This window comes from Lampetra fluviatilis, chromosome 45 (assembly GCF_964198595.1).
Source record: "Lampetra fluviatilis chromosome 45, kcLamFluv1.1, whole genome shotgun sequence".
Classification (NCBI taxonomy): domain Eukaryota; kingdom Metazoa; phylum Chordata; class Hyperoartia; order Petromyzontiformes; family Petromyzontidae; genus Lampetra; species Lampetra fluviatilis.
In genome coordinates, this window is record NC_136319.1 from 871,225 (window position 1) to 898,642 (window position 27,418).

The following is a 27,418-nucleotide window of genomic DNA, read 5'->3' on the forward strand; positions in this document are numbered from 1 at the left end:
AGAGAGATGCTACGAGAATGGCATTAACATCGTGGTGCTGGCAGAATCACCAATATTCATGACCACTGCACACTAATTTATGGTGATATTAGTAGCATTATTCATCAGTACATATGTAGGACTTGAGAAAACACGCGTCACGCGTTGGCTTGTGATACGGACATGCGGCGGACAGTGAGGGTAGACGGGGACACGGGGAATGGGGCGCCACACTGTTGTTATTGCGCCAATTAAGGGAGTGAGGTAATTAAGGGAGGCCGCAGGTGTTGGGGGTAACTGAGGACGCTGGCTGGTGATTGGTCGAGAGGTGTGAGTGTCTGAGATTGGAGCCGCGGTGTCTACAACAACAACATCACGTGAGGCTGGGGGCTGGGGGCGAATGGAGGAGCGGGGGATGATCTAATTGATTGGAGCAAATTGGTTCGGGGATAAAGGCAAAGGGCGTGGGGAGAAACGGGAATTGTTGTTGGAGTCGGAGTTGGTTGGTGCCTGGGACAAGAGTCAGATAGAGGAAGAGACAGAGCAGCAGACAAGAGAGATAGTATACGATAGCAGCAGACAAGAGAGTATAGTATGCGATAGCAGTAGACCAGAGAGTATAGTATGGTAGCAGTGGACAAGAGGAGATAGAGTAGGGTAGCAGCGGATAAAGAGAATACAGTACAGGACAGCAGCGGAGTAACGGACCTTGATAGAGAAGCTACGACGGAGTGAGACGGCAGGGAGAACAAAGAGCGACCGCGCTAGAGAGAGAGAGAGGAGAGAGGGAGGTCGCTGGAGGAGAGGACGAGAGAGAGCGTGCGGAGCCAGCGGAGCGAGCGAACGGAGAGACATGGAGTGATGTTGATGGGGAGTTGTGCGTTGGAGAGAATGTAGGTACATTGTGCGATGCCGATGGAGGAGATGTGAACTATACGCGTTAATAAAGAACCGAGAAAGACAAAGCTGTTGCATCAGTACGAGTCCTACACGTACACTAGTATTCGTTAGTATTTGTGTACACATGTGTAGGGACTAGCTCGTAGACTATAAGACTTGGAGGCATCGGTATAATACACACCCTATGTGGGTACACACTCCACAGTCACTCGCCTATACACAACTCTACGTGGTGCACACTATTACTGTTGCTAGCTTATACACAACACTACGTAGGTACACACTATTACTTTTGCTAGCCTATCCATAACACTCACTGTATAACACTGACGGCGCTGAACCGAGACGGCCAACAACTCTAGCAGCGCAATATCGAGTGAAGACGACAGCGACGATGGCAATGATCTTGAGCAGCACGACGGGGATCCCACTTCAACAAAAGCCAAGAGGTCCCTCACAAGGACCCTTCATATACTCTCAGCGTGGCCTCGCTCTGTCCCGGCCTCGCCCCCTATCTGGAACCAACTAGCAGGTTTCCGAGGATTCCGGATGGACCCCCCTCCGTGACCTTTCCCCTAGATGTCCTCCTCTCGTGTCTATCATGGGCTGCTGACTTCAATACTGCCGTACACCACAATTCCCCTTTTTCGCCAGCAGCCAGCACTATGCCACTACACATGTGTAGTGGTGATACGCGCTGGGGTAGCGATCGGGTGCCAGCGCGTCGTGATTGGCTGTGTGTGTGGTGACGCGCGCTGACGGTGAGGGATCAGGGGTCAGCGCGGGGTCGTGGGTTGTGTGGTGCTGATTGGCTGTGTGCCGGTGACGCGCTGGAGAGGGAGTGATCGGGTGGCAGCGCGGCGTGATTGGTTGGGGAGTGGAAACACGCGCTGGGGGAAAACGGATCGTAGAGATAGCGCGTCGTGATTGGTTCACTAAGGAGCGATGCTCACGTCGAGGTCCGCATCCGCTCCGTCTCCCGGGAGGAGGGACTATATAAGGTGATGCACACAGGCGTACAGAGAGAGTGTAACCAGCGAAGACTGAAGGCGGAGAGGAAGAGATAGGGCCCTGCGGTACCCAGTCCCGCTGTCCTGTGGGGACCGGGACTCTGTGTAACCCAGAGGCGGAGTATAGGGTGAGCATGCAGTGTCAGCATGCAGAGTGTGTAGCCGGAGGCATAGGGTCTACACGAGACGAGTGATGTGTGTGTAGCCAGAGGCATAGGGTCTACACGAGACGAGTGAAGAGTGTAGCCAGAGGCAGAGAGTCTACACGAGCTAAGTGAAGAGTGTAGCCAGAGGCAGAGAGACTACACGAGCTAAGTGAAGAGTGTAGCCAGAGGCAGAGAGACTACACGAGCTAAGTGAAGTGTGCAGTCGGAAGAATAGAGACCACACGTTGTATTGTGACAAGTCAAGATTCAATAAAAAGTGTGTTACCCGTCAAGGAGTTTCCTGCCGTCATTTCCAATACTTCAACTGGCGTCAGAAGTGAAACTGTCTTCCAAGCATGGATACAAGGAAGACCAGTCGGACCCACGGGATTGACCGCGAGGACGAAGAATGGCCCACGCTGCAAGATCCGCCGACGGCGCCGGATGAGCGACTGGGGACCGAGGCCGTGCTCCGCGAGGCGCACTCTCGTCTGGCGGAGCTGCTGCTCGCCGCCGCGTCCATCCTGGCGGAAATCAGCTCGTCGGCTGGAGCGGGGACGGCGGCGGACATTCTACAGGGTCGCCCCGCAGATTCCCGCCAAAATGACTTGGCGATTCCCGCCATTTCATCTGCGTCGACTTTTGGCGGGAACGGCGACCGCCACGTGGCGGCGGTTCTCCAAGCGCGCCCTCTTACGTCATCAACGCGCGCGGCGGACCGCCATCAGACATCCGCCACTGGGGCCGCCATCTTACACACCGACGGGGCGGCGGGAAGGAACCACGAGGCAGAGGACGACTTCATTTTTCAACAGCGCCTTCCTGCATTGTCAGCCTTCAAGGCGGAAGGCGGGGACTGGGGCCAATTTCAGCGCAGGTTTTTGGCGCATCAGGAGATGTCTGCCTGGTCCGATGCTACGGCGCTGCGGGCACTGCCTGCCATGTTGGACGACAACGCGCTCGCGGCCTTCATGTCAGTATGGAGGTCGGACCGCTCCACGCTTAAGGCAGCGCTGGGTCTCATGGCCAAGGTCTACGGACCTCCCTCGGCGTGTCGCCATCATTTTTATGCAAGGCGGAAGGCGGACACGGAGACCGCGCTCGCCTATCGCACGGCGTTGCTGGCTCTCGCCGATGCTGCATTCCCTCGTATGGACGAGGAGGGCCAGGATGCGATGGTTTTGGAGCAGCTGCTTAAGTTGGCGCAGGACCTGGGGGTCCCCATCAACACGGCCGACGAGATCGATATTTCTTCCTTGCGGGTCGCTACGAGTATACAAGCGCACGAGGTCCTTCAACGCAAACAGGGGGTCGTTTGCAACGCTGCCGTGGCCTCAGCTCCGGGTCCGGTGATCACCGAACCCCAAGTCGTCAGTCCACGAGAGGAGGCGTTCACCGCGGGACGACCAGGGGACTGGAGGTCGGGGGGTCGGTCGCCTCTACGATCGGCCCGCAAGCTGGAGCAACCGAGATCACCAACGACCCTCATCACGTGTTATAACTGCGGCCTCCGGGACCACGTGGCGTCCAGTTGCCGCGCTCCACGTCAGCGCGCCATGGGATCTCGGCTGGACGACGACCAAGGCCCCAAGTCATCCCTACAAACCCCGGCAAGTCGCGGCACCTCACATGCTCGGCCCACACACTCGACACGCATGGGCCGTCGCGGGGCGACGGAGGAGGGCCGGTTAGGGTTCGGGGATTCGGTTCGGCGAGGGGGGTTCGGCCGGGACCGGGGAGACATTGAATGGTTGGAGTTGGGGCACAGAATTGTAGCTGCTTCAGCGGGTTCATCCGTCGTTACGGGATCTATTGATGGGGTCGAGGTCAGGGTATTGGTGGACACGGGGGCGTCAGCGACTATTATATCGGACCTCATTTACAACATTCTCCCCGTCCAATGCCGTCCGCTGCTCCCAGTGGATGTGCCATTTTACGCCGCTAATGGGGGATCGTTGGGCATTATCGGTCAGATTAGGGCGTCCATTTGCATTGGAGATATCAAATTGTCGGGACCCGTTTTCGTTTCGTCTTCTTTGGCGGTTCCTTGTCTATTGTTGTGTTACGGGGCACACTGGGGGGTGGGGGTTTTGTTGTGTTAACGTTGTGTGATGTTGTTGGTTAGCAGCCGGGCCGGCTGCGAGCTATGTGGGAGGGGGTGATGTAGTGGTGATACGTGCTGGGGTAGCGATCGGGTGCCAGCGCGTCGTGATTGGCTGTGTGTGTGGTGACGCGCGCTGACGGTGAGGGATCAGGGGTCAGCGCGGGGTCGTGGGTTGTGTGGTGCTGATTGGCTGTGTGCCGGTGACGCGCTGGAGAGGGAGTGATCGGGTGGCAGCGCGGCGTGATTGGTTGGGGAGTGGGAACACGCGCTGGGGGAAAACGGATCGTAGAGATAGCGCGTCGTGATTGGTTCACTAAGGAGCGATGCTCACGTCGAGGTCCGCATCCGCTCCGTCTCCCGGGAGGAGGGACTATATAAGGTGATGCACACAGGCGTACAGAGAGAGTGTAACCAGCGAAGACTGAAGACGGAGAGGAAGAGATAGGGCCCTGCGGTACCCAGTCCCGCTGTCCTGTGGGGACCGGGACTCTGTGTAACCCAGAGGCGGAGTATAGGGTGAGCATGCAGTGTCAGCATGCAGAGTGTGTAGCCGGAGGCATAGGGTCTACACGAGACGAGTGATGTGTGTGTAGCCAGAGGCATAGGGTCTACACGAGACGAGTGAAGAGTGTAGCCAGAGGCAGAGAGTCTACACGAGCTAAGTGAAGAGTGTAGCCAGAGGCAGAGAGTCTACACGAGCTAAGTGAAGTGTGCAGTCGGAAGAATAGAGACCACACGTTGTATTGTGACAAGTCAAGATTTAATAAAAAGTGTGTTACCCGTCAAGGAGTTTCCTGCCGTCATTTCCAATACTTCACATGTATGCATTCGTATTTGCGTACATATACTAGTGTAGTAGGTTCAAATTAGGTGCACACACACGCAACTTGGAGGCAACACTATTTATTAAACGGTAAATAATATAACACTCTACATGAGGTGGTGACCACCTTCCTCAACTCACTAACACTCTGGAACACGACACAGACTGGACCAGGCAGGCAACGGCCTGCCTGGCCCAGGACGACGACTCGGGACTTGACGACCGAAGATGTCTTCACCTTGGAGTACAGTACAACAGCCGCAGCCTCGCTCTGCGTTCACACCACGCTTATATTTGGTTTGGCGTGGCTGGCTCCGCCCCGGCGTGGCTGGCTCTCTTCAGGCCACGCCTCCCTTCCCAGGACACGCCTCACTTCCCCCACCTCTGGGAGGGTCCGGATCCCTCCACCACGTGACCCCCCAGGCACCCCCTTGGGGCCCCCAGCCTTCGTACGGGCCGACACAGTAGTGACCTTTCTCTGTCACTACATCACCCCCCCCTGTATAAACACACAGCCGTCCCCGGCTGTAACACAACTGTGAAACATCGAAAAGGTGTGCCTCCGAACCAACAACATCAATAAATGACCGGCGACCGATAAGAAATACAATCACGTAATATATACAGAATCGACGAGGGTAAAAGGGAACCGCATAGAAAACGGGGAATTAACAACAATTATACATGAAAACTGGCTAACCCACTTACGCTCCAGCACAGCCCCCCCACCCGTTAGAATCACGCATGCAATGACAGTCACCCGTTAGCACCCCCCCGCCTTTCCAACGTGGCGTCACAACTAGTAGCACGCGTTGGCCATATCGGGGGGGGGAATTTCCATGTTACCACCCCACCGCCTTTCCGACGCGGCGTCACAACCAGTAGCACGCGTCGGCCATATCGGGGGGGGGAATTTCCATGTTACCACCCCACCGCCTTTCCGACGCGGCGTCACAACCAGTAGCACACGTCGGCCATATCGGTGGGATTTTAACCCAGTCTCTCTCCAAGACTCGCATCGCAGCATATAGCTGTACCGACCGAGCTGAGACCCAGTCTCTCTCCAAGACTCGCATCGCAGCATATAGCTGTACCGACCGAGCTGAGACGACCCAGTCTCTCTCCAAGACTCGCATCGCAGCATATAGCTGTACCGACCGAGCTGAGACGACCCAGTCTCTCTCCAAGACTCGCATCGCAGCATATAGCTGTACCGACCGAGCTGAGACGAGCCGGTCTCTCTCGAAGACTCGCATCGCAGCATATAACTGTACCGACCGAGCTGAGATGACCCATCGTTCACTCATTGCACAACATGCACCCTAACAACTGAGGGATACAGTCCCAACGTAACAGGACAACTCCACCTGAACCTTACGAATCTCCAGCCCACTGTTTCAACGCACCTCCGAGTGTCTCACTCTCCGGGCCGTCAGGTCAAGCCATCAGACACAGCATGATGGGACCACACTCTCTGAGCCATGTGAGCACACAGCCCACTTGGCTAGACAAGCCACGGAGTGTCTCGATCTCCGGGCTGTCAGGTCAAGCTGTCAGACAGCATGACGGGACCACACTCTCTGAGCCATGTGAGCGCACAGCCCACTAGGCTAGACAAGCCACGGAGTGTCTCGATCTCCGGGCTGTCAGGTCAAGCCGTCAGACACAGCATGACGGGACCACACTCTCAGAGCCCTGTGAGCGCACAGCCCACTAGGCTAGACATACCACGGAGTGTTTCAATCTCCGGGCTGTCAGGTCAAGCCGTCAGCCATTGCATGACGGGACCACAACGTTCATGTTAGACATGCAACACTCACTGGGCCATCCTGGTCAGGACCTGCGCCCCAAGATAGGTGACAGCCAGCAGCACAATTACAAATCCCTGGCAGCATGTCACCATCGCAATTTAACACCATCACAACACATACAATTTGAATTATGATCCCCCACTGAACTGATCCAATGCCGAACAGGTACGCACAATTTGTGACGATCCCGAATATTCAATGGTCACAACAATACACCTCACATCCCGTATCCGTACACATCATCTCCGAGACTCGCATTGCAGCATGCAGCTGTACCAACCGAGTGGAGAGAGCAACGCAATTTGACGGCAATTAACGGAAACGCACCCCCGATCCATGTAGAACACAAGGGGCATTCCCGCACAAAAGACATCATCTGTGCAACAACGGACAGGAACCAACCAGCGAGTTTGAAACAAACCGAAGCTGTCATTTCTAAATCCCCTTCAACATTAACCATGGGACTCAGGGCATTCGAATTTTGAGAGCAAAAAAACTAGACACAAACCCCAAGAATCGCCGAATTGATTAATACAGTATATGCAGTATACGAAGTTCGTACAGTAAATCGTTTGGCGCAATGCTCCATCCAGTCCCCACATGGCAACACACACAATCAATACTCCAGACAATCCGTACATAGTAAACAATCACAAGCAAGTACCCAACATTCCATACACTGTTAACAATTCCAAGCAAAGCTCCATACGGTCTGTACCTTGGCAACAATGACGATCAAAGTTTCTTACAGTTACACGTGACAATCACGAGCGAACCTCCATACAGTATACACAATAACAATGGCGATTTCGCAACAAAACGATGTAACACGAGTCATTAACACGGCAACCTACAGGATATCAACGGAGCTCGGGACACCAACACGAATTAATCATTAACTACACCCAGAAGATACCGATCTCGACGCCGTAATTAACAGCAACACTTGTTACAAGCAGAAACCTGCATGGTCGCCGCGTCAATTTATCACGCACACAACTGGACGAACACGCTCCGCAACCCAGCGAGTTAAAAAAAACACACGCGATCGCAACCCGGCGCACGTAAGATGGGTGAAGTTATTATTATTCTTGGGGACGGGTGCTTGTCATGTGACGACTCGCCTGGCAACCTTTAAATAGCGGAGCGCGGCAAGGTGGAGCACGGGGACGCCCCAAAGAATCTTGCATGATGAATACGGCCTGCTCTTGCGAACCCATCCACCCTCTCGTGCTCGAGCAGAAGACGGGGGCGCCACCCGAACGTGTGGAACTCCCCCTTCGCAGGCGTTGATGTCGGCGGGAGTGGCATTTCAGCAGCAGGAGCGGCGTTCCCGCCGCCGAAATGGCGGGAGCGGCGCTTTGGCGGGAACCGCGCCCCGACCAGCCGCCGAAATGGCGGGAACCGCGTGGCCCGCATGGCCGGGCCTCCCCTGCCAGCCCCCGCAGCGACGATGGTGTCCTCTCCCCGCGGCTCCGTTGCTCCATTCCCGATGGCGGCGAAGCAGCAGTGTGGTGCCAGTCCCGCCGCTCCGCGTGCAGCGCCATCTCTCTCTCTCTCTTTGTCACCGGGGCTGCCATCCCCGGGGCTGTCCGAAGGATGGTCGTCACACCGTCCCCGTTGTACGAAGGCGTCCAGGTGAGTTGTATATTTGTTTTTCGTGTGCCCATTTTACTTCCCTAGGATAACACCTAGCAATATTTATTTTTCCAACTTCTGACGCCAAATGTAGTAGGTTCAAATTAGGTGCACACACACGCAACTTGGAGGCAACACTATTTATTAAACGGTAAATAATATAACACTCTACATGAGGTGGTGACCACCTTCCTCAACTCACTAACACTCTGGAACACGACACAGACTGGACCAGGCAGGCAACGGCCTGCCTGGCCCAGGACGACGACTCGGGACTTGACGACCGAAGATGTCTTCACCTTGGAGTACAGTACAACAGCCGCAGCCTCGCTCTGCGTTCACACCACGCTTATATTTGGTTTGGCGTGGCTGGCTCCGCCCCGGCGTGGCTGGCTCTCTTCAGGCCACGCCTCCCTTCCCAGGACACGCCTCACTTCCCCCACCTCTGGGAGGGTCCGGATCCCTCCACCACGTGACCCCCCAGGCACCCCCTTGGGGCCCCCAGCCTTCGTACGGGCCGACACAGCAGTGACCTTTCTCTGTCACTACACTAGTATTCATTAGTATGTGTATACAAACAAGTACAGTATTCGTTAGTATTTGTGTACACAATATTATGCATTTCTCATACATGTTATAATCATTGTGCATTTGTGATTTGTTTTTGTTATTTATTGGATTATTACAATAACTTAAATGATAATAGAACGTACAATGTGTATTAGTATATGGTATGCTCGTGTTGCTACTGGGCACGCGTGGCTGTGATCACTATGCGAACTTCATCACTGTTGCCACCACAGATGGACGCTCACCGACTTTGGACACAAACTCAGCCCATGACCTCCTCCAGATTTCCTCGATCTCAGGACGGTGACATGAGCGATGTCTCCCTGGGTTGTCCCCATCACCCACACTGGTTTGATGTCTAGTCACAAGCCCTGTGCTCTGAGAGCTTCTCATCGGGTCAGCACTACTGGGAGCTGGACGTGGGGAGCGCGGGGCGGTCGTGGTATCGGATTGGAGTCGCGTATGGGATGATCGCACGGAGTCCCGACTGGGAGGGAGTGACATCTCCTGGAGTCTAAGGAAAGTTGTCGGCTTCTCAGTGGTGCATGGCGAAGTAGAGACCTCATTGTCAGTGCCGGAACCTCCACGGAGAGTAAGGGTTCATCCGGACTGGGACGCGGGGCTCCTGCCATTTTACAGCGCCGATTCCATGGAGTTGTTGCACTCGTTTCACCAAACCTTTGCTCAACCCCTACATCCTGGACTGTACGTGTATGGTGAAGTTAGTTGCTCATTGACGATTGTGGATCTGAGTCGTGTGTCCTGAGAGAGGTGGGATGTGTTGATACACTGGTGGTGTAATGGATAGGAGTGCAATGATTAGCAATGGTGAAATGGAATGCGTTTATACACTGGTGGTGTAATGGACTGTGGGAGAAATAAAATAATAATTAAAACATAAAAAATATATAAACATACAAAACGAAAATATGCATAATAACGCTTATATCAATGATTATACAAAAAATATATAGAATACAAGTAATAATAATCCCATTTTATAGAGGTTAATTCATTTTCATTGCATCCCGCAATGCTGTACATTCATTACATGTGTAATGCGGGCGTAAACGGCCTCGCGGATATGACGTCACGGGGGGAGGGGTTAGGTCACGTGAGAGAGAGGGGTAAGGTCTTAAGGGAGAGAACCGGAAGAGACGGGAGGAGAGTTTGGGAATAGAGACAGAGTGAGGCCACGCAGGGCGGAGAGTGGAGAGTGTTGAGATCGCCACACGGTGAGACTCTGCACCGTCGGCCAGCGGTGACCGAGCACGGAGGAACGGGGAGCAGCGGTGGAGCTGCAGTGAGAGCAGCCGGAGGACTGCACAAAGGGAACCTGCAGCGGAGCTGCATCAGAGTGGAGAAAGACTACGGGAGCGACGGCAGCTGTCGAGCTGCCAAGCGGGGAGGCTCTGAGCGAGGGCCGTGTGGGACAAGTGTAAAGAACCCAATAAAGGACAACGGAGACAGACCCAGTGAAAGAGTCCTTTATTACATATGTAGTGAGTTCAACTGAGTCGCAGACGTACTCTTTGGAGGCAACACATTTATTAACACCAACACAAAGGGGTAACTTTCCCTTTACCAGATAACAACCCATGGTGGTGGACCACCAGGCTAACTATGCTAATCACACTGGGAGTAGCTGCAATGGACAGGACCCTGGCTTGGGTCCAGGTCAACGTGTTGGTGACTCTCCTCGGACATAGAACGTAGAACGTCGATCTTCAAGATAATAACAGCAACGCTCTCCCCCGGTCCCTGCCATGGCCAATGCAATTTTAGAGAGGTACATAATGGGACTTGTGGGCAATGCAACCACGCTTTGTCGCCTACTGCCCAGGGAAGTGTGTGAACCCATCGCAGTATATTTCGCTCAGTTTAACACACAGGTTTTCGCGATCAATATCATCAATAAATCTGGCTGTCGCCTGATGAAGCTAATAGTAATTACTGGCGAAACGTTACACTCAGATTGTAAATGTTGTGGCGTTACTCTCCAACACACCGGTGTGCTGTAGTAGTAACTAATTGTCATGTTTTGTTTACGTGACAACCCTTACTAAATGGCTGTGTCGGGTAGTGGCGGGTTTAAAGACATTACGCGAGCTAACCCCCAAAAAACTATATAACAGATTATTTCACTCATTATCGGCCTGTGCATTCACCTTTTTCGCCATTGCTACTGTCCATGCTTCGAGAAATCAATTGAGTGCGACCTGCAGAGACGCTGGTCGATCGCAAGCACCCGGCTGGGTTTCTATGGGAGGTTCAGGCTCACGGCTGTACATAAGGTAGAAGGCATGTGGGGCCAGCCTATATGCTGCCAAGACCCCCGGAACAAGGAGATCCCAGTCGGTTTGTGGAGCATCTACAGACTGGCAGAGCATGGCTGCTATTGTTCTGTTCAGCCGTTCCACCATACCATCAATTTGAGGGTGGGATGTGGAAGTGTGAACATTCTTTATGCCGAGTGCCTCGCACACCTCCCGCAGGAGATTTGATGAACAATTTCATCCCTGTATGGTGAGAAGGTGCTTTGGAGGGCCTTTGTCCATTACCTATCCGTGAAGGAATGCATCCTCAATTGATGCGGCCGTCTGATCAGGTAGAGGCCAGGCCATCGCCCACCTCATAAAGTCTTCATCCCCCACCAGGAGAAATGTATTTCCCCTAGGTGAGCATGGGAAGGTTCCGAGTACATCGAGGGCGACTAATTCGTTTACCCTGTAGACCATAATGGACTGCAAAGGAGGCTGTGACCTGTGTGCTGACGGTTTTTGTGCACACAGTCCGTGCAACCCGCGATCAAATCATATATATTGGCAGACATATGCAGCCAGTAGTAATCACGTTGCAACGGTAACAGCGTCTTTCGGCACCCTAGATGCAGTAGTTTGTTTCGTTGGACCTCCCACGTCAATCTGCCTCACACGGATGTGGGCACCACTAGACATTGCCGGCGAGCGATCCCATCCCATCACATCAACAAACTCTCGTGCAGCACAAACTGAGACCCTATTGGGGAGTTTGACACAGATTGGTCCGCATTTATCCAGTGGCACAAGAGTAGCAGGCTGGCATAATCGACCTGCAGCTGTCCACACTCTGTGTACGAGCAGTCCCTGCACGGTTCCTCTGCCAGTGGCTGCGCAGGCTGAACCATTGTTATCGTTGAGCTATCTGACTCTAAAGATAAAGGTACCACATTAGTAAGCACCGTCCCCATCTTAACAGTGGTCAGACCCTCAACATTGAGCACTTGCAGGAACAGTCTGTGGTCCGCATTCAAGACTGTCTCTGTGCCTATCATCATTTACCTGCAGGTCATTGCATTCGACGGGGAGACCACAGTTGGCGAGTCAACCTGCATCGTCACTCGTGGTTTGTGGTATCGGGAGGGTACCATCATCTGCATGCCTGGAGGTACAGTCATGGACTCACTCACTAGCACCTGCACAGACAGCCCTGGTTGCAAACACTGGCCCATCGGTAGCGGGGAAAAAAATGCGAGCTCCCAATGGCATTTCTATGCAACCCTGGTCAGTGAGTATCTGGAGGGCATCCTAATGAAGAAATTGTTTCCCAGCAGGCATGGAACCACCGACATGCTGGAGACCAGTTTCGGTCCCGACAATGTAAGCTCCCCTATTTGCACCCACACGTCAATCTGCCCTACAACCCCCATGTTACCACAATTAGCTGCCACATATGTGCTGGTGACCGGCGCCAAGCGATCGTAACTGGACGGCAACAAGTCATATACATGTTTTCATTATAGTGGCTGATGCCCGTGTCAATTAAAATGCGGACCTCTACTCCTCCGACTGAACCCACCACGGCCGTGATTACCGTGGCTGCCGCGACGACCCGTCGAGCCAGCTTCTTGTCCTGGTTGCCCCATTCGGACCACCAGTGCAGGAGCGAGTTCACCAACTGGTGACGTCACCACCCGCGCGTTCCATGTGTGCGGTGATGTCACCATGCGCGCTGCCATCCACAGAAATTTTTACGTGTCTCCAAAGCAAACAGCATTTAACACGGTAAAACATACCTTACATTTATATATATATATATTTTAACACTAGATAGCAGCACAGCCCTGACGAGCAGAGACAGCGACAAAGATCCAGACTGTTGGGGGTAAGTGCGAGCACCTGTGAAGCCTGGCGATGTGGTACACGAGGGGGTGGGTGGCCAGCACAACGCCCGCCCAACCGCTTTTGTCTCGCCAGTGGGGATGTTTACTACACAGCACACCAGGTACACATTTGAGACTGGGTCGACCTAGTGGAGACCCAGGACCGGTTGTTCAGATAATCATCAACGGTGTTGGAGGCCGTGAGCCGGAATCGAACTCGGTTGGCCCGGGTTCATAGCGCAGCGCGCTGCTAACTGCTGCGCCACCGCTCCAACGCCAGGTGGCAGCATAACCCTGACCAGCAGAGACACAGACACTGGCATTGCCATTACGAGGAGATCCCACGTGGAGATGTTTCAACGTAAACACGCACCATTGACATTACTCCTTCAAACCATTACTGTAGTCTAGAATGTATCACATATTAATAAAAAAAAAATCAAAAAGTCCTTTACCTCTTGGTCTGTAGGGGTCACGGGGACCTTCTTTCCCCACACATCTGATTAGCACGGTTGGCTAAGTACGGTACAAAAGAAGTTCAGCATGCATCAGAATCAAAATCTGTATTTATACTGCAGGAGGAATCTGATGAGCTATAAAGCTCTTTTTCACAGATGGCACAGGGTCAGAACGTTACAATAATACTCAAACACAATAGAAGTGCACATCATATAAATAAATAAAAATTGCATAAAAAATACAAATAAAACTAAACAATTTTTCATATTACCAGATAATATCCCACTGCGCTATTAGCTCTTTTTTCAGAAATGACCTGGCCACAAATGATAGCTCAACCAAGTGGTGGCAGAGGTCCGCAGCTTCATCGGATTTGCCTCTTACTATCGTCCGTTCATCACTGACTTCGCGTCGATCGCAAAGCCCCTCCATGCCCTGACGGCGAAGGGCTTGGAATTCCACTGGGGGGAGGCTGAGCAGTCCGCATTCGACACACTGCGTGATGCCCTGGTAAGAGCACCACCATTGAGCTACCCCGATTTTTCCAGGCCGTTCCTTCTGGACACTGATGCCCGCAATACCGGTATAGGTAGAGTGCTCTCCCAGGTTGTCGATGGCATCGAACGAGTCATTGCATACGGCAGCAGGGTGTTGTCCTCTGTGGAACAACGCTACTGCGTGAATCATCGTGAATTGTTAGCAATTGTGTTTTTCGTTCAGCAATATCGACCGTATGTATATGGCCGGCACTTCACCGTACGATCCGATCACTCGGCGTTACAGTATGCCTTGCGTGTTGATCAGCCATCGGATCAACTGTCACGATGGCTCGAGGTCCTCCAGGATTTTGATTTCACCATCACTTACCGCAAGGGTACCCACCATACCAACGCCGATGCGCTGTCACATCTCCCTCCTGCCGACAACTGCGCGTGTTTTCTTGGGTCGGGTCGCTGCAAACCCCCTGCCGCTGCCCCAGCTCCACCTCTGGTGGCGGCTGCGGTCGTGTCTGCTCCTGCACAAAACCCTCGGGTTGCTCTAACTTCATTTCTTCTGGCCCAGAATGCTGCATGATGTGTCCGACCTCCTTAAGGGCTGCACACAGTGTGCACGGCGGAAACCACCGGCTAAGCCATCCTGCCCGCTGTTACAATCCATCACGGTGCCTCGCTTCAACGAGTTGGTGGCTTTAGATATTTTGGGGCCCTTTCCTACCACTCCTAGGGTTAACAAGTACCTGCTGGTTCGGGGTAGAATACCTCACGCGTTGGCCCATGGCCTGGCCACTTCCCAACCAGTTGGCGGCAGCCGTCGCTGAGGCCTTTGTCCACGGCTACGGCATGGACAAGGGCGCTCCTGAACGGCTCCTAGGAGATGTGACAGGGAAATATTTTTCCGGCACCTTGTTGTGTGATGTCTGCACGCTGTTGGGAACAGAAAAAGTCCATACTTCACCATACCACCCACAAACTGATGGTATGGTAGAGCGTCTCCACAGGACGCTGACGTCAATGTTGTGCCACCAGGTTAGCAACTCCCAGCTCGATTGGGACCTCCAGATTCCCGGGGTCCTGGCCGCATATCGATTGGATCCTCATGCTGCATTCTTCTTGATGTATGGTAGGGACGCCGACCCCCCCTGTGGATGTTCGGCTGCACGTTGACTCGCCCACACCGAAATCCAAAATCTCAGTCCACTTGCGTTTCAACATCAGGAGATTGGCTGAGGCGCGTGAGGCCTCCATCGTCAATTCAGGTTTCTAGCAGAGAGCTAATGAGCGGCTGCGTAACCCCAAGTCATCCACACACGCGTGGTCCAAAGGGGACAAAGCGTGGCTACACTATCCCCAGGTGCCTTTGTCCACATCACCTAAATTGCTTAAGCCCTGGAGAGGCCCCGTCGACATCGTCCAGGTTGTCCATCCCTAATGCATCAAGGTTAAATGGGGTAGACGATACTGGTTCGTTCACCCCTCACGTCTGAAGCCTTTTGTCGCACCGCACCCTCCCATGCCACTTACACACTGCGGGGGCCGGACTTGTGATGTATCAGATGAGCCGGGTGATGCGGCCGTGATTCCTAACCCTCAGATAGATCGCGCCATTGCCCTACCAGATGACGCAGGATTGACGGGCCCGGCCCCTCCACGCTGGCCGCACCTGCCAACGGACAGCCACACGTCCTGCCGAACGTGCCCTCCGGAGAGCCCGTCTTGCCTGCGCCACCTACGACGGGCCAGCTACGCGCACACGCGCAAAGACTTTGCGGTTCTCTTGAGATCGCTCCGTGTTCTCCGCTCACAAACACCGTTCGACTCACCTTCTTCGGGACCACAGGGTCGCCTTGAACTATGCCCATTGCCGTGCCATGTCGAGGGACGGTTGTTTTCCTCGCGGGTCTTGTGTGTGCTAGTGCGCAATCCATTGTATACATGTATATAGTGTGTATTTGTACGGGGGGTTAGGGTATTTATGTCGGTTTTTGTTATTGTTGTGTTGTTTCCATACGAGGCACACACGTTCTGTTTGTTAATTCCGCCTTTTATTGGGAATTTGTTACAGCCGGGATGGCTGGGTGCTACGAGGGGGGGGGGGGGGGTGATGGAGAGGTGTTATTCCGCACTCCCCATATTGTCAGTGGGTAGCATCACTATTGGTTCAACAGGGGGCGGAATAGTGACTACGCCAATGTTAAAGGACTATGTCAAAAGGGGCCAACGGTGATCTCTGGGATAACGGATCCTGGGACACAATCCCCAAACCCCGGGAGGGGGGACTGGGGGATGATGTCACCCTTCCAGGACCTGGTGGAAGGTTCTGGAAGGAAGGCGTGGCCGGGGCGGAGCAAGCCCCAGACCTGTATATAAGTCGGACCTCTGAACGATAGTCAGTTACTTCCCAGCTGAAGACCAAAGACCTGGGCTGAGGATAGGACCCTGGACCCAAGCTCCGCCGTCCTTCTAAGGGCCGGAGCTGAGTCAGGCCAGTGGTCATGACCCGAAGACCCTGGCATGGTCGGGTCAGCATAGCCTCCTCTTGGGCCCCAAGCCGGAGGACTGGGAATTAGCGTGGTCCCAATATTAGGGCCCGTGTAGTCCGGAGGCCATACCTCCCCATGTATCGGGTGGAAGGGGCCGCTACTCGTTTGTGTTAGGGACCCTGTACGATGATGGTGTTAATTAAATATCGTGTTGCCTCAACTGGTGTCTCCTCTGGGTTCTGACCCACTACACATGTAGAGGCGTGGCCAGCTGCAGACTGGGTGAATGCAAGCCAAAAGCGGCGAGAGACTGCTGCCTTAACCTCACCTGTGTGAAGGTGACAGATTTCGTCTAATTATAACATCACTTAATCACATCACTAACAAGTATAACCCGTAAAAACAAAGTTTTTCACTATAAATCCTGTATATGCGTGGCAGCTAGAGTCCTCTCGTCCTCTGGCTTGAGATGGCTGCCACCTATGGGTCAGATGATTGCATTGCACCATTAAGCAATTGGTAATTGAATATAATTATTTTGTCCTAAAAAGTGTAACATTTTTGAAAAAAAAAATTTCACGAACATTAATTGTCACGCACAACGAGTCTGTGTGGAAAATGTCAGCTCGATTGGATCACGGGAAGTGGGTTACAAAACGACCGAAAGATTTGCACGGTCGTAAGCAAGCAAGCACGCAAGCAAGCAAGCGAACTTAATATAAAGGATTTAAAAATGGGCAGAGTACACTTTAGAGGGCTCATACGTTCGTTGATTGTACACCTAGACATTCATATTTTTCTTCATCATACTAGCCTTTTCCCCATCCTAGGACGGAAGCTGTAATATTTACAAAAAAATTGAGCAGAGAATAATTGTATCTTTTGTCAATGTAATGGCAGTGAATCTTGCACGAAAAAATGTCATCAAACACTACACTGCATTTCACTGTAGCACTGTATTAATGGCAGTGATGCTTGCACAAACTATGTCATAAAACACGCCACTTCATGTCACTGTAGCACTGCATTTAACTCACCTTCAATTAGTTCGAAATCACTGCTCTGATACTTTATTTTCTTCTGCTTTCGCTCGCTGGGGTTGTAATCAATTTGAATTAGACACAATGTCTGTAAAACCACGGAGAAATGTTTATAATTTATCATAATTTAGAAGCAAAAATTAAACTTACCTTTTGTTCGAAGTGCTGAAGAAATAAAGACACCAAATACACTTCGCTGCTGCGTATAATTATTTATTTGATTAACTTTCAATAAAGAAACATCAAATTTAAAGCGAATTTGCGTAAAAAATTGTATTTCCGCTCGACCTGTGGAAGTGTAAAAATCAAACTGCTCATGATTATTAATAAGGGGGGGGGGCGGCTCTTTTGCAGTGACGTCACGTACTGTGCTGCGTATATTTATTTTTAACCGTCACTTTCTGTAAAGAAACGTCTGCGTATAATTATTTATTTGATTAACTTTTAAAGCGAATTTTCGTAATTTTTTTAATTTCTGCTCGACCTGCGAAAGTGTAAATATCCACCCCCTCATGATTATTAATGAGGGGGGGGAGCTCTTTTGCTGTGACGTCACGTGCGGATGTAGCACTGTGCTGCGTAGATTTATTTTTGACCGTCACTTTTTGTAAAGAAACGTCATATTTGAAGCGACTTTGCGAAAATAATCTTTCCACTCGACCTTCTTCCGTGTGAGTGTAAAAATCCACCCGCTCATGATTATTTTATTGTTAATGACGGGGAATGGGTGCGGCATGTGGAGTGACGTCACGCGCATTACACACATTTCTGGGCTATTATAGTAGTAATATTGGTTTGTATTATTGCGTCGGTCGCGTGTTTTTCATATAAATCGTATAAGAATAACGATGCAAACTTGACGTCATTATGACACTGCTTGATGCTTTTATTGATTAAATGCTCAGCTATGTAGCGTATTGCGTGTCCAAGTGGTTTATTTCTGTTTTCTTAGTCGTATTGCTTGAACAAACCTGTACTGATGGACGGATCTGTGAACCCGGTGACTATTGTGGAAGTCTTATAATTGAGGTAAGAAAACCCCTTGACACAAGCTTACGAGAATCAATTAAATTAAATATTAAATATATTAAGACCCTCCACATACAAACACCCCACGACCCGCACGGCCTGTGGATGCTGTAAATTATTTATTATTAATATATATTGCTGAATAACTGCATACCTTGACATGGGTGGCTCTTAAATGAAAATATTCATCCAAAGCAGAAATACCCGACTTTAAAGATATATCTCGACATCGTACCCCTTTTTATTCCAGCAGCTAAAGTCTTTGGGTTTTTTTGTCATTCACAAATATCTCCGCAGAATTTCCAACCACACTTTTTTGCCCTCCAACAACCTACTCCACCCTCATAGCACGTGCCTAAAATCCAGCGCTGGATTCCATTGGGGAGGGAGGGATCCCCTGTAATCCAGGTGGATCACTCTCTTTCCATGGGCATTGAGTTCACCATACCCTGACTTGCAAGCAGATGGCAGTATAGCAAGTGGATTCATCTCCACCTGCTCCATCGCGTGTGTCTGGTACTCGGGTTCCCTCCTGCATGTACAATCACTCATTAATGGAGTAGACACGTCGCATTAATTACTGGTTTAAAATATAGTTACCACTGCTGTTAATGAACAATGCCACACCTCCACCCACCAACCCATACTAACAGTCAGACAAGACTAAGACAAAAATCCCCCTTTTAGATGTAAAAGTATGTTTGGGCAAATAGTGGCGAGCACACCAGGGGTTGAGTGGCCAGCTGACCAGCACCACGCCCAGCTGCCTTTGTTTCCCAATGATAATGTTTACAAATCACAACAGGTAGTCATTTGAGGCCGAGTTGACCAAGAGGAATCCCAACGGCGGTTTAGATATTCCTCACTGTTATTTGGCCATGAACGGGAATCGAACTGGGGACACTGGGTTGGTAGCATTACCCAATGTGTACTGTGCCACCGCTCCACACACGGAGTCGTACACAGGCGCACGTGCACGTACATGCTGAGGGGAATCTGCGCTGTGTGATCAGCGCCCTTCTGCCCCCACAGCCACCCAATCCTGATCCCCTCAACGCTTCCTCGGAGCTGCCCCTCCCACTCACGCAGCAACAGCAGCAGCCAGGAATGTGCCGATATCGTCAGATCTCAGCTGATCAGCGCGTCTGGATGGTGCTTGGATGGGTTACCGTGCATACAGCACGCGGTGTCGACTCGTGGGGCTACACTGCCAAGCGTGGTGAAGCATAGCCATATAGTAGCTCTCAGATGTGTTCGCAGGTTGTACCTTGTGCTGTGGAGATGCATAACTAGATTCCTTTCATCTTCTTGGTTCTTTCGGTAAAGTTACGTAGAAGGGAAGTAATAAAATAATAAAAATTAAACATAATAAAATAAAATAATTCTCACGACGTTTCGGCTACAACGCAAGCAGCCGTCTTCAGGTGAAGAATGAGACACTGCCAAGCTAGGAGCTTCTTCTTGGTTCTTTCGGTAAAGTCACGTAGAAGGGAAGTAATAAAATAATAAAAATAAAACATAATAAAATGAAATAATTTCATTTTATAAAATATTTTTTATTATTTTATTACTTCCCTTCTACGTGACTTTACCGAAAGAACCAAGAAGATGAATCCCTGCAGTCACGAAAGCTTTAAATCGAAAAAAGCTAGGAGCTTATATATAAGCTGAGTTGGAGGTGGAAGAAGAAGAGAGCCTTAACAAAAGAATGTGCATATCAAGAGGAATTTAGCATATTCATGGCAAATGCGTAGGCGGTGGGCGGGGGGGTTTCAAAGTCATATTATGCCCATGCATTATGCAGGATCAGCAGCACCAAGGGAGGGTGCAGGGAGTAGCATTAACAAAGGAAAGGAATGTTAATAGTATGTAGCTGCAGTTACTAAACAACCACGTAGAAAACTAAAGTATAAACTACATAAAAAGAACTAAAGTATAAACTGCATAGTACCATCAGTATATTTACTATACTCTACAATAAGCTGAGTTACTAACAGCAAGTAATACATTACAATTCTACTGGGCGTGGTGCTGGCTGCTAGCGACGGGGGATCATCGTCTTTCCAGGTATTGTATATAGAGTGTTTCAATCTGTGCCTATTTTTCTCACTGGGTTTACTCTAGATCCGCCTGATCTTATCTCCTTCGCCTAGTATGCAGGAAGTCGCAGGTTCGATCCCGACACCTGTATATTTGAAGTGCATGTCCTCCTCCTGGTCATGTGGATATTTCTCCAGGTCTTCCGGTTTGTCGCTCCGCAGTTAGAAACATGCTGCTACTATAAATTTCCGCGTGATAATCCACTTCCTTGAGATACAATTTGTAACAAAGTCGCTTCTGGAAAAGCGATAAATAGCTCCGTGGGCTTAGCCTGACAAAAAATATGTTTAGTGCTTTTTTTTTAAGCCATACGTCTCTATGCAATGTCATCTGGCACAACCAAAGGGCATTCGCCTACTGAGCAGTGCTGGTCTGGATCATTGTGTTTGTAATGAACGATGTTGACAGAGATCAGTGTCGAGCACAAAGAGAGACTCACACACGAGAGCCATGAGCTTCATCTTCACTCCTCCTAGTGAGATGTACTCTGTGAGCTCTTGGTGACTGAATGTGGGAGGAGGGGCATCCTGAATGCCCTGCAAGTCCGAGCTCCTGCACTCACAGAGCACAGGACATGGAGTCCATGAAGGGTGCAGTCCCTCTACATCCTTATGTCGGAGCTCAATATTTAAATGTACATACGATCAGTGTTATTATATGTGTGATGGTTCAACCAAAAAGGGAAGCATTGTTACACTCATAAATAAGAATTAATATTCTACTTCTCTAAATAATACCGTTATACTCTATAGTAAATAAAACATTAAATAAAGTAAAGTGAAAAATGTCAGTTTTAATTTCACTTACCTTGAGTCCTCATACTGGCTTTCTTGTCAGAAGGGGGCGAAATTAGTCTCATCGGAATAGATGGCTCCACCGAATAAAATTGTTTTGCGGTTCAGTTCATAAGCTTCATAAGTCGGATGGTTAAAAATAATGTCTTATGGCAGTTCGTCATAAGTGTGGAAGTTTGTAAGTCGGTTCACATCTCGGTCACTGCCTGTGAGTAACATTAGACTTAACGCTGGGGTTAAGGAGGAATGTGGTCATTCACTATTAGTAAAGGTTAATATGCTCATTAAGGAATTTAGTTAAATAATGGTAATGTACACAATGTATATATGGTATAAATTATATCTGGATGATTGATAGTGATTTTAGAGAGATTCGTGAATCACTTTGTTTGAAAATGAAACAAACCAAATATACTGCCATAATCCATATGAAATGTATTTTGGGTTAGATCACGTAAATATAAATGTGGCGTTAAAACCGCCACTACCCGACACAGTCAATTCGTAAGTTTTGTCACGTAAACAAAATATTCTAGATTTGAAGTTTTCGTGACTGCAAGGCCACGTATGTAAACAAAATATGCCAATTCGTTACTAGTTCAGCACACCGGTGTGTTGGAGAGTAAACCGACAACATTTAGAGTACAACATTTTGCTGGTGAATACAACTAGCTTCATCAGGCAATATCCAAAACTGTCAGGAATTCCTTCTGCTTCGGTCTTAAATACAGGGAGTAAAGGTGATGTCATCAATGTGGGCCTATCAGGTGTGAAGATGGGAGAGGTTAATGTAGTTATATAAATTACAATGGTTTATGTTAATCTGAGAATATCCTGTACCTATTAGTTGGGTTATTCACAATTAATGAAAATCCATAATTGATAGTGTTTGTACATTATGTTGATCTAAGAGAAAACGCAGTGTAGATTATTGGCTCCTCACAGTTATTCAACGTACAATGAAATGCTTATTTTTAAGTTAGTTTTTAATTAATGTCTTGTACCTCCAACCAGTACAGTTGACAGTAGCTATATACACATTCAGTCACAGTTAATCGACGTACGGAGACCTGCATAGGCATGCAATTAAACAGGGAGTTTACTTGATGATACGCTTCTAAGCAGCATTAAGCTTGTAACAATCAGAATGGTTAAATTGTGTTTCATTCATATCAATTTCAATACATTATATAATTAGTCTTGGCCAATCGTAACTAGTTATACAGAAAACCTCACCATTATCAAAATCAATTGAATGTCCTTGTTGGCATAACTGCCGACATACAATATCGTGTATTACAAAGCACATCACGACCGTTCACTGATTAGCCCACTAGGTGGCAGAGAGAGCTCGGGTTTGAGTCTGGGTTGGTACTGACCTGAGTTTCTCATGCACGGAATCCTGAAAAATACAAACCCACATTCCACACAAAGTCACCTGCTGTTTACAGTGTAATGCAACATCGTGGAATAAACAAACACCTGAAAATTGAAAATAGTGAAAAACAGGGTTATCTATGGAACCTTCATGCAAGTATCAAAATTATTAAGGTAAAAATAAGCATTACATTTCTGGCAATAAAGGCATCACTGCTCAACATGAGCTATTACAACTTTCATACTTGCATTGCCTTTGTACTTTTAACTTTTTGGCGTTCTCTGTTCTAACATTGGTGCAGGGACAAGGCCATGATTAAGGCTTTCTCTGGTGTAGGCCAAACAGTATCAAAGACAATGCATATATTATCAGAACATGTTTGTTTGCATGTTTTAGCCACAATTATGTGTGTTTAGTGCAGACTTTATACCTTACGATACATATAGATATGGTGTTTGAACATCTTACCACCTATAACAATAGGTTTTTCCCCTTTTTTCTGGCACAAAAAACTGAAACCTTTGTACGAGGAATCATGTCTGCATTAACCACAATACTTGTGGTCAGAATGCAAACAAAAACACATACTTTGATAATATATGCATTGTTCATGAAACGGATTGGTCCACACCAGAGATAGCTTTCTTTGAGCCTCATCTCAAACGGTGTTAGTTCTGAGGATGCCAAAAGGCGTACAGCTCAAATACAATGCACTATCAGAGTAATGAGAGACCCGGGTGAGCATCTACAGTACCAAAATATAAGAATAGGTTTTTCTCCTTTTTCTGGCAACAAAACTGAAGCATTTTACGAAGAATCATGTCTGCGTCAACCACAATACTTGTGGTCATTACTCTGATAGTGCATTGTCTTTGTAAGCCTTCTGGCATCCTCTGGTCTAACACCGTTCAAAAGAAAGCAGTCTCTGGTGTGGACCAATCAGTTTAAAGGACAATGCATATATTATCAGAGTATGTTTTTTGTTTGCATTCTGACCACAAGTATTGTGGTTAATGCAGACATGATTCCTTGTTAAAAGGGTTCAGTTTTGTTTCCAGAAAGAAGGGGAAAACCCTATTCTTATCTTACCACCTGTTTTCTTTCCAGAAAACGTAAAGCCTATTCTTATTTTTTCATCAAAAACAGGATTTGTTTAACTGAACACCAACAGACCTCTACAGATGACAAAACCACTCTTTACAGATCTACCGTATTTTCCCGCAAAAACCCGCGGGGTATACCACTTTCTACAAACAAAACAAGACCCTGCGGGGTATATGGAGGTGCGGGATATCCCAAAAATATTTTACACGTGTGACATGGTAGGACTATCCACTATGCAACACTTACCTTTGACTAAAGCACTGCTGAATAAACCACTCACACTAAAATTGCACATGTTATCACGTTATAAATGAATTGTTTATACAATTAAACGACAATGTTTGAAGTGCACGCACTGTTTACCGGCGACGGGAGAGCTGAGAGAGGTGGGGGTTGGCGGGTGGGGCAGCTGGGGGGAGAGAGAGGTGGGGGGGGGCGAGGCGACGGCGTACCATAGTTCTGCGCAGTGCGCAATCTACCAGTGCTAAACTATACTTACTTATCTACCAGTTATGTGTATTTATTGCATATGTTACTTATTTACTATTTTTAGGTTTTTTCGGTAAAGTCACGTAGGTAAAAACATTAAAAAGTTAAATAAAATAAAAAATAAAAATCACGACGTTTCGGAGGCAACACAAGCTTCCGTCTTCAGGTGGTACCGTCACAGCCACGACAGCTGTATCAAGTAAATTAGAGATTGCAGGAGTTACCACTGCGTTTATATAATGGTTGGAGAAGGTGGTGGGGCAAGGGCCGCATACTTATTATTAATATGGTAAGGTGAGGTTTGAGACTAAGAATAGACTGCATAACAAAGGCTGAGCCTTTGTTATGGAGAGGTGCGGTTTGTGACTCAACCTGTAACAAGAAGACCACCACTAAACATGGTCAAACAGTAATGGTTGTCTGTCAAATAAGATTGGCAAATAAGTGTAGTTAAATCTTTTTTGCATGGTTAATCACATCTTTCCAATGATTACTCATTTTGTAACCGTCATCACGGTGGAAATTATGTCTGTGTTTGTATATTTGTATGGCTTCGTGTACAAACCTTTGATGGTAGCCAGGCGGTTTGCAGAGAACCTTGGTCTCGGAAAATACAATTTCATGAGAGCACACCGAGTTGTAGCAATGATCGGCAACGGCCGAATAATCAGTTCTGCCATGTTTCAGATCTGACTTGTGCTCGCGGACACGATCAGAAACATGACGTTTCGTTTCTCCAATGTAGCAATCACCACAAATGCAGGCGTGACCAAAAAGATCTCCAAAATTCTAAACAAACATAAGATCCAAGTCCGATTCAGTACAGTGCATAAAATCCGTGATCTGATTCCATCTGTGAAGGATGTCGTTCCTGACTTACAGTATCCTGGAGTCTACAAATTGAGTTGCATTTGTGGTGATTGCTACATTGGAGAAACGAAACGTCATGTTTCTGATCGTGTCCGCGAGCACAAGTCAGATCTGAAACACGGCAGAACTGATTCTTCGGCCGTTGCCGATCATTACTACAACTCGGTGGGCTCTCATGAAATTGTATTTTCCGAGACCAAGTTTCTCTGCAAACCGCCTGGCTACCATCAAAGGTTTGTACACGAAGCCATACAAATATACAAACACAGACATAATTTCAACCGTGATGACGGTTACAAACTGAGTAATCATTGGAAAGATGTGATTAACCATGCAAAAAAGATTTAACTACACTTATTTGCCAATCTTATTTGACAGACAACCATTACTGTTTAACCATGTTTAGTGGTGGTCTTCTTGTTACAGGTTGAGTCACAAACCGCACCTCTCCATAACAAAGGCTCAGCCTTTGTTATGCAGTCTATTCTTAGTCTCAAACCTCACCTTACCATATTAATAATAAGTATGCGGCCCTTGCCCCACCACCTTCTCCAACCATTATATAAACGCAGTGGTAACTCCTGCAATCTCTCATTTACTTGATACAGCTGTCGTAGCTGTGACGATACCACCTGAAGACGGAAGCTTGTGTTGCCTCCGAAACGTCGTGATTTTTATTTTTATTTTATTTTACTTTTTAATGTTTTTACCTACGTGACTTTACCGAAAAAAACCTAAGAATATTAATCATTGCAGTCACGAAAGCTTCAAATCTAGAATTACTTATTTACTGTTTTAAGTTCACTCTTTTCCAGTTAGTTTGTTTTCTTTGTGCACGTTATGATTTTAATGTTAACAATTGATAGTGGAATGTATTACAAATGTAAACTTCGTATTAATATGATGGAATTAAGCTGCGGTGACGACGTTAAATATATGAATGCATGCGGGGTATATGGAGGTGCGGGCTATCTGATTTTTTTTTTACACAAAACGCTATTTTTGCGGGGTATATGCGTCTGCGGGTTATATGCGTATGTGGGCTATATGCGGGAATGTATATACGGTAGTCCAGCACCTAATTTTTTTTTATTAAATAATGTTCAATTTTTTTTGGAGCTATGATTAAACGACACTTTTTTTTTACCTGGTAAGCCCGACTGAGCTATTTCAGTAGCGACCTGGCCACAAATGATATTTCAACGTAGTAGCTTATCATGTGGACATTAATAAGTCACAAAATACTAGAAACGTGTGATGTTGATTATAAATATGGAGGGAAAAACTGGAGGACCCGCATGAATATCCACACAACCACGGGGAGAAAGAGAGAGAGATACACAGACTCCAAATAAAGAGCAAGCATCATCAAGGTCAGGGTTAAACCCACAACCTCCTCCATATCAGGTGAGGCAAACGGCGAGGTTGTACTGGACAAATTCAGGTAATAATGTCACCCTGAAGCAAATTTGTGTCTATTTATGGACACCACAGATTCCTCCAATATCGAAAAACACTGAAATAAAATGCCTACAATGTCAACGCCTCACTGAGTTGTGACCCTCTCTTGGTTGTAGACAAACTGTCTGATAAACCAAGGCTGTAAGGGAATGGAGGTGGGGCCACCTGCAGGAAGGAGAGTGGGTCCTGCATGGCGAGGGCAGCGAGCAGCTGGTTGATCTCCCGCTCCAGGCCGCATACTCTGTTCTCGTAGCGAGCGATATCTGCCTGGATGCGGGACAGCACGAAGCGGCCCTCCTCATCTACGCGCTCCAGCGCCTCCCTCTCCTCCTCCCTCAGCTGCTCCCACCTGCGCTCATACTCTCGACTGATCCCCTCCTTGATCCCACGCAGAGACTCCTACACAGAGATGCGATGATGCATTACAGAATCGCTCATCATTTAACACAGTTCAACGTGAAATCATTAATCATTTCTACAGCACTATATATCCATACAGTAGACTTAAATTATGCAAGCATGGGGGAAATGAAACGTATCAATGATAATTAATAACGGGATTCAATTTAATACAATTCACAGGCGAATAATA

The 27,418-nt window shown here is 48.6% G+C and overlaps 1 protein-coding gene across 2 annotated transcripts in view; it reads right to left on the reverse strand.

Annotated features, from left to right (window-relative positions):
* Positions 1 to 21,049: 21,049 nt before the first annotated feature.
* The window catches only part of LOC144947461 (uncharacterized), a 34,244-nt gene continuing 27,875 nt past the window's right edge, over positions 21,050 to 27,418 (reverse strand). The window contains exons 3-6 of one of the 2 annotated variants that reach the window (XM_078876693.1): positions 26,992 to 27,225; positions 22,904 to 22,926; positions 21,538 to 21,555; positions 21,050 to 21,282 (exon numbers count right to left, since the gene is read on the reverse strand). In XM_078876693.1, the coding sequence (XP_078732819.1) occupies positions 21,108 to 21,282; positions 21,538 to 21,555; positions 22,904 to 22,926; positions 26,992 to 27,225 (450 nt within the window). In that variant the 3' untranslated portion in view covers positions 21,050 to 21,107. The remainder of the gene's footprint in view (positions 21,283 to 21,537; positions 21,556 to 22,903; positions 22,927 to 26,991; positions 27,226 to 27,418) is intronic. The other variant, XM_078876694.1, reaches the window with a different exon arrangement.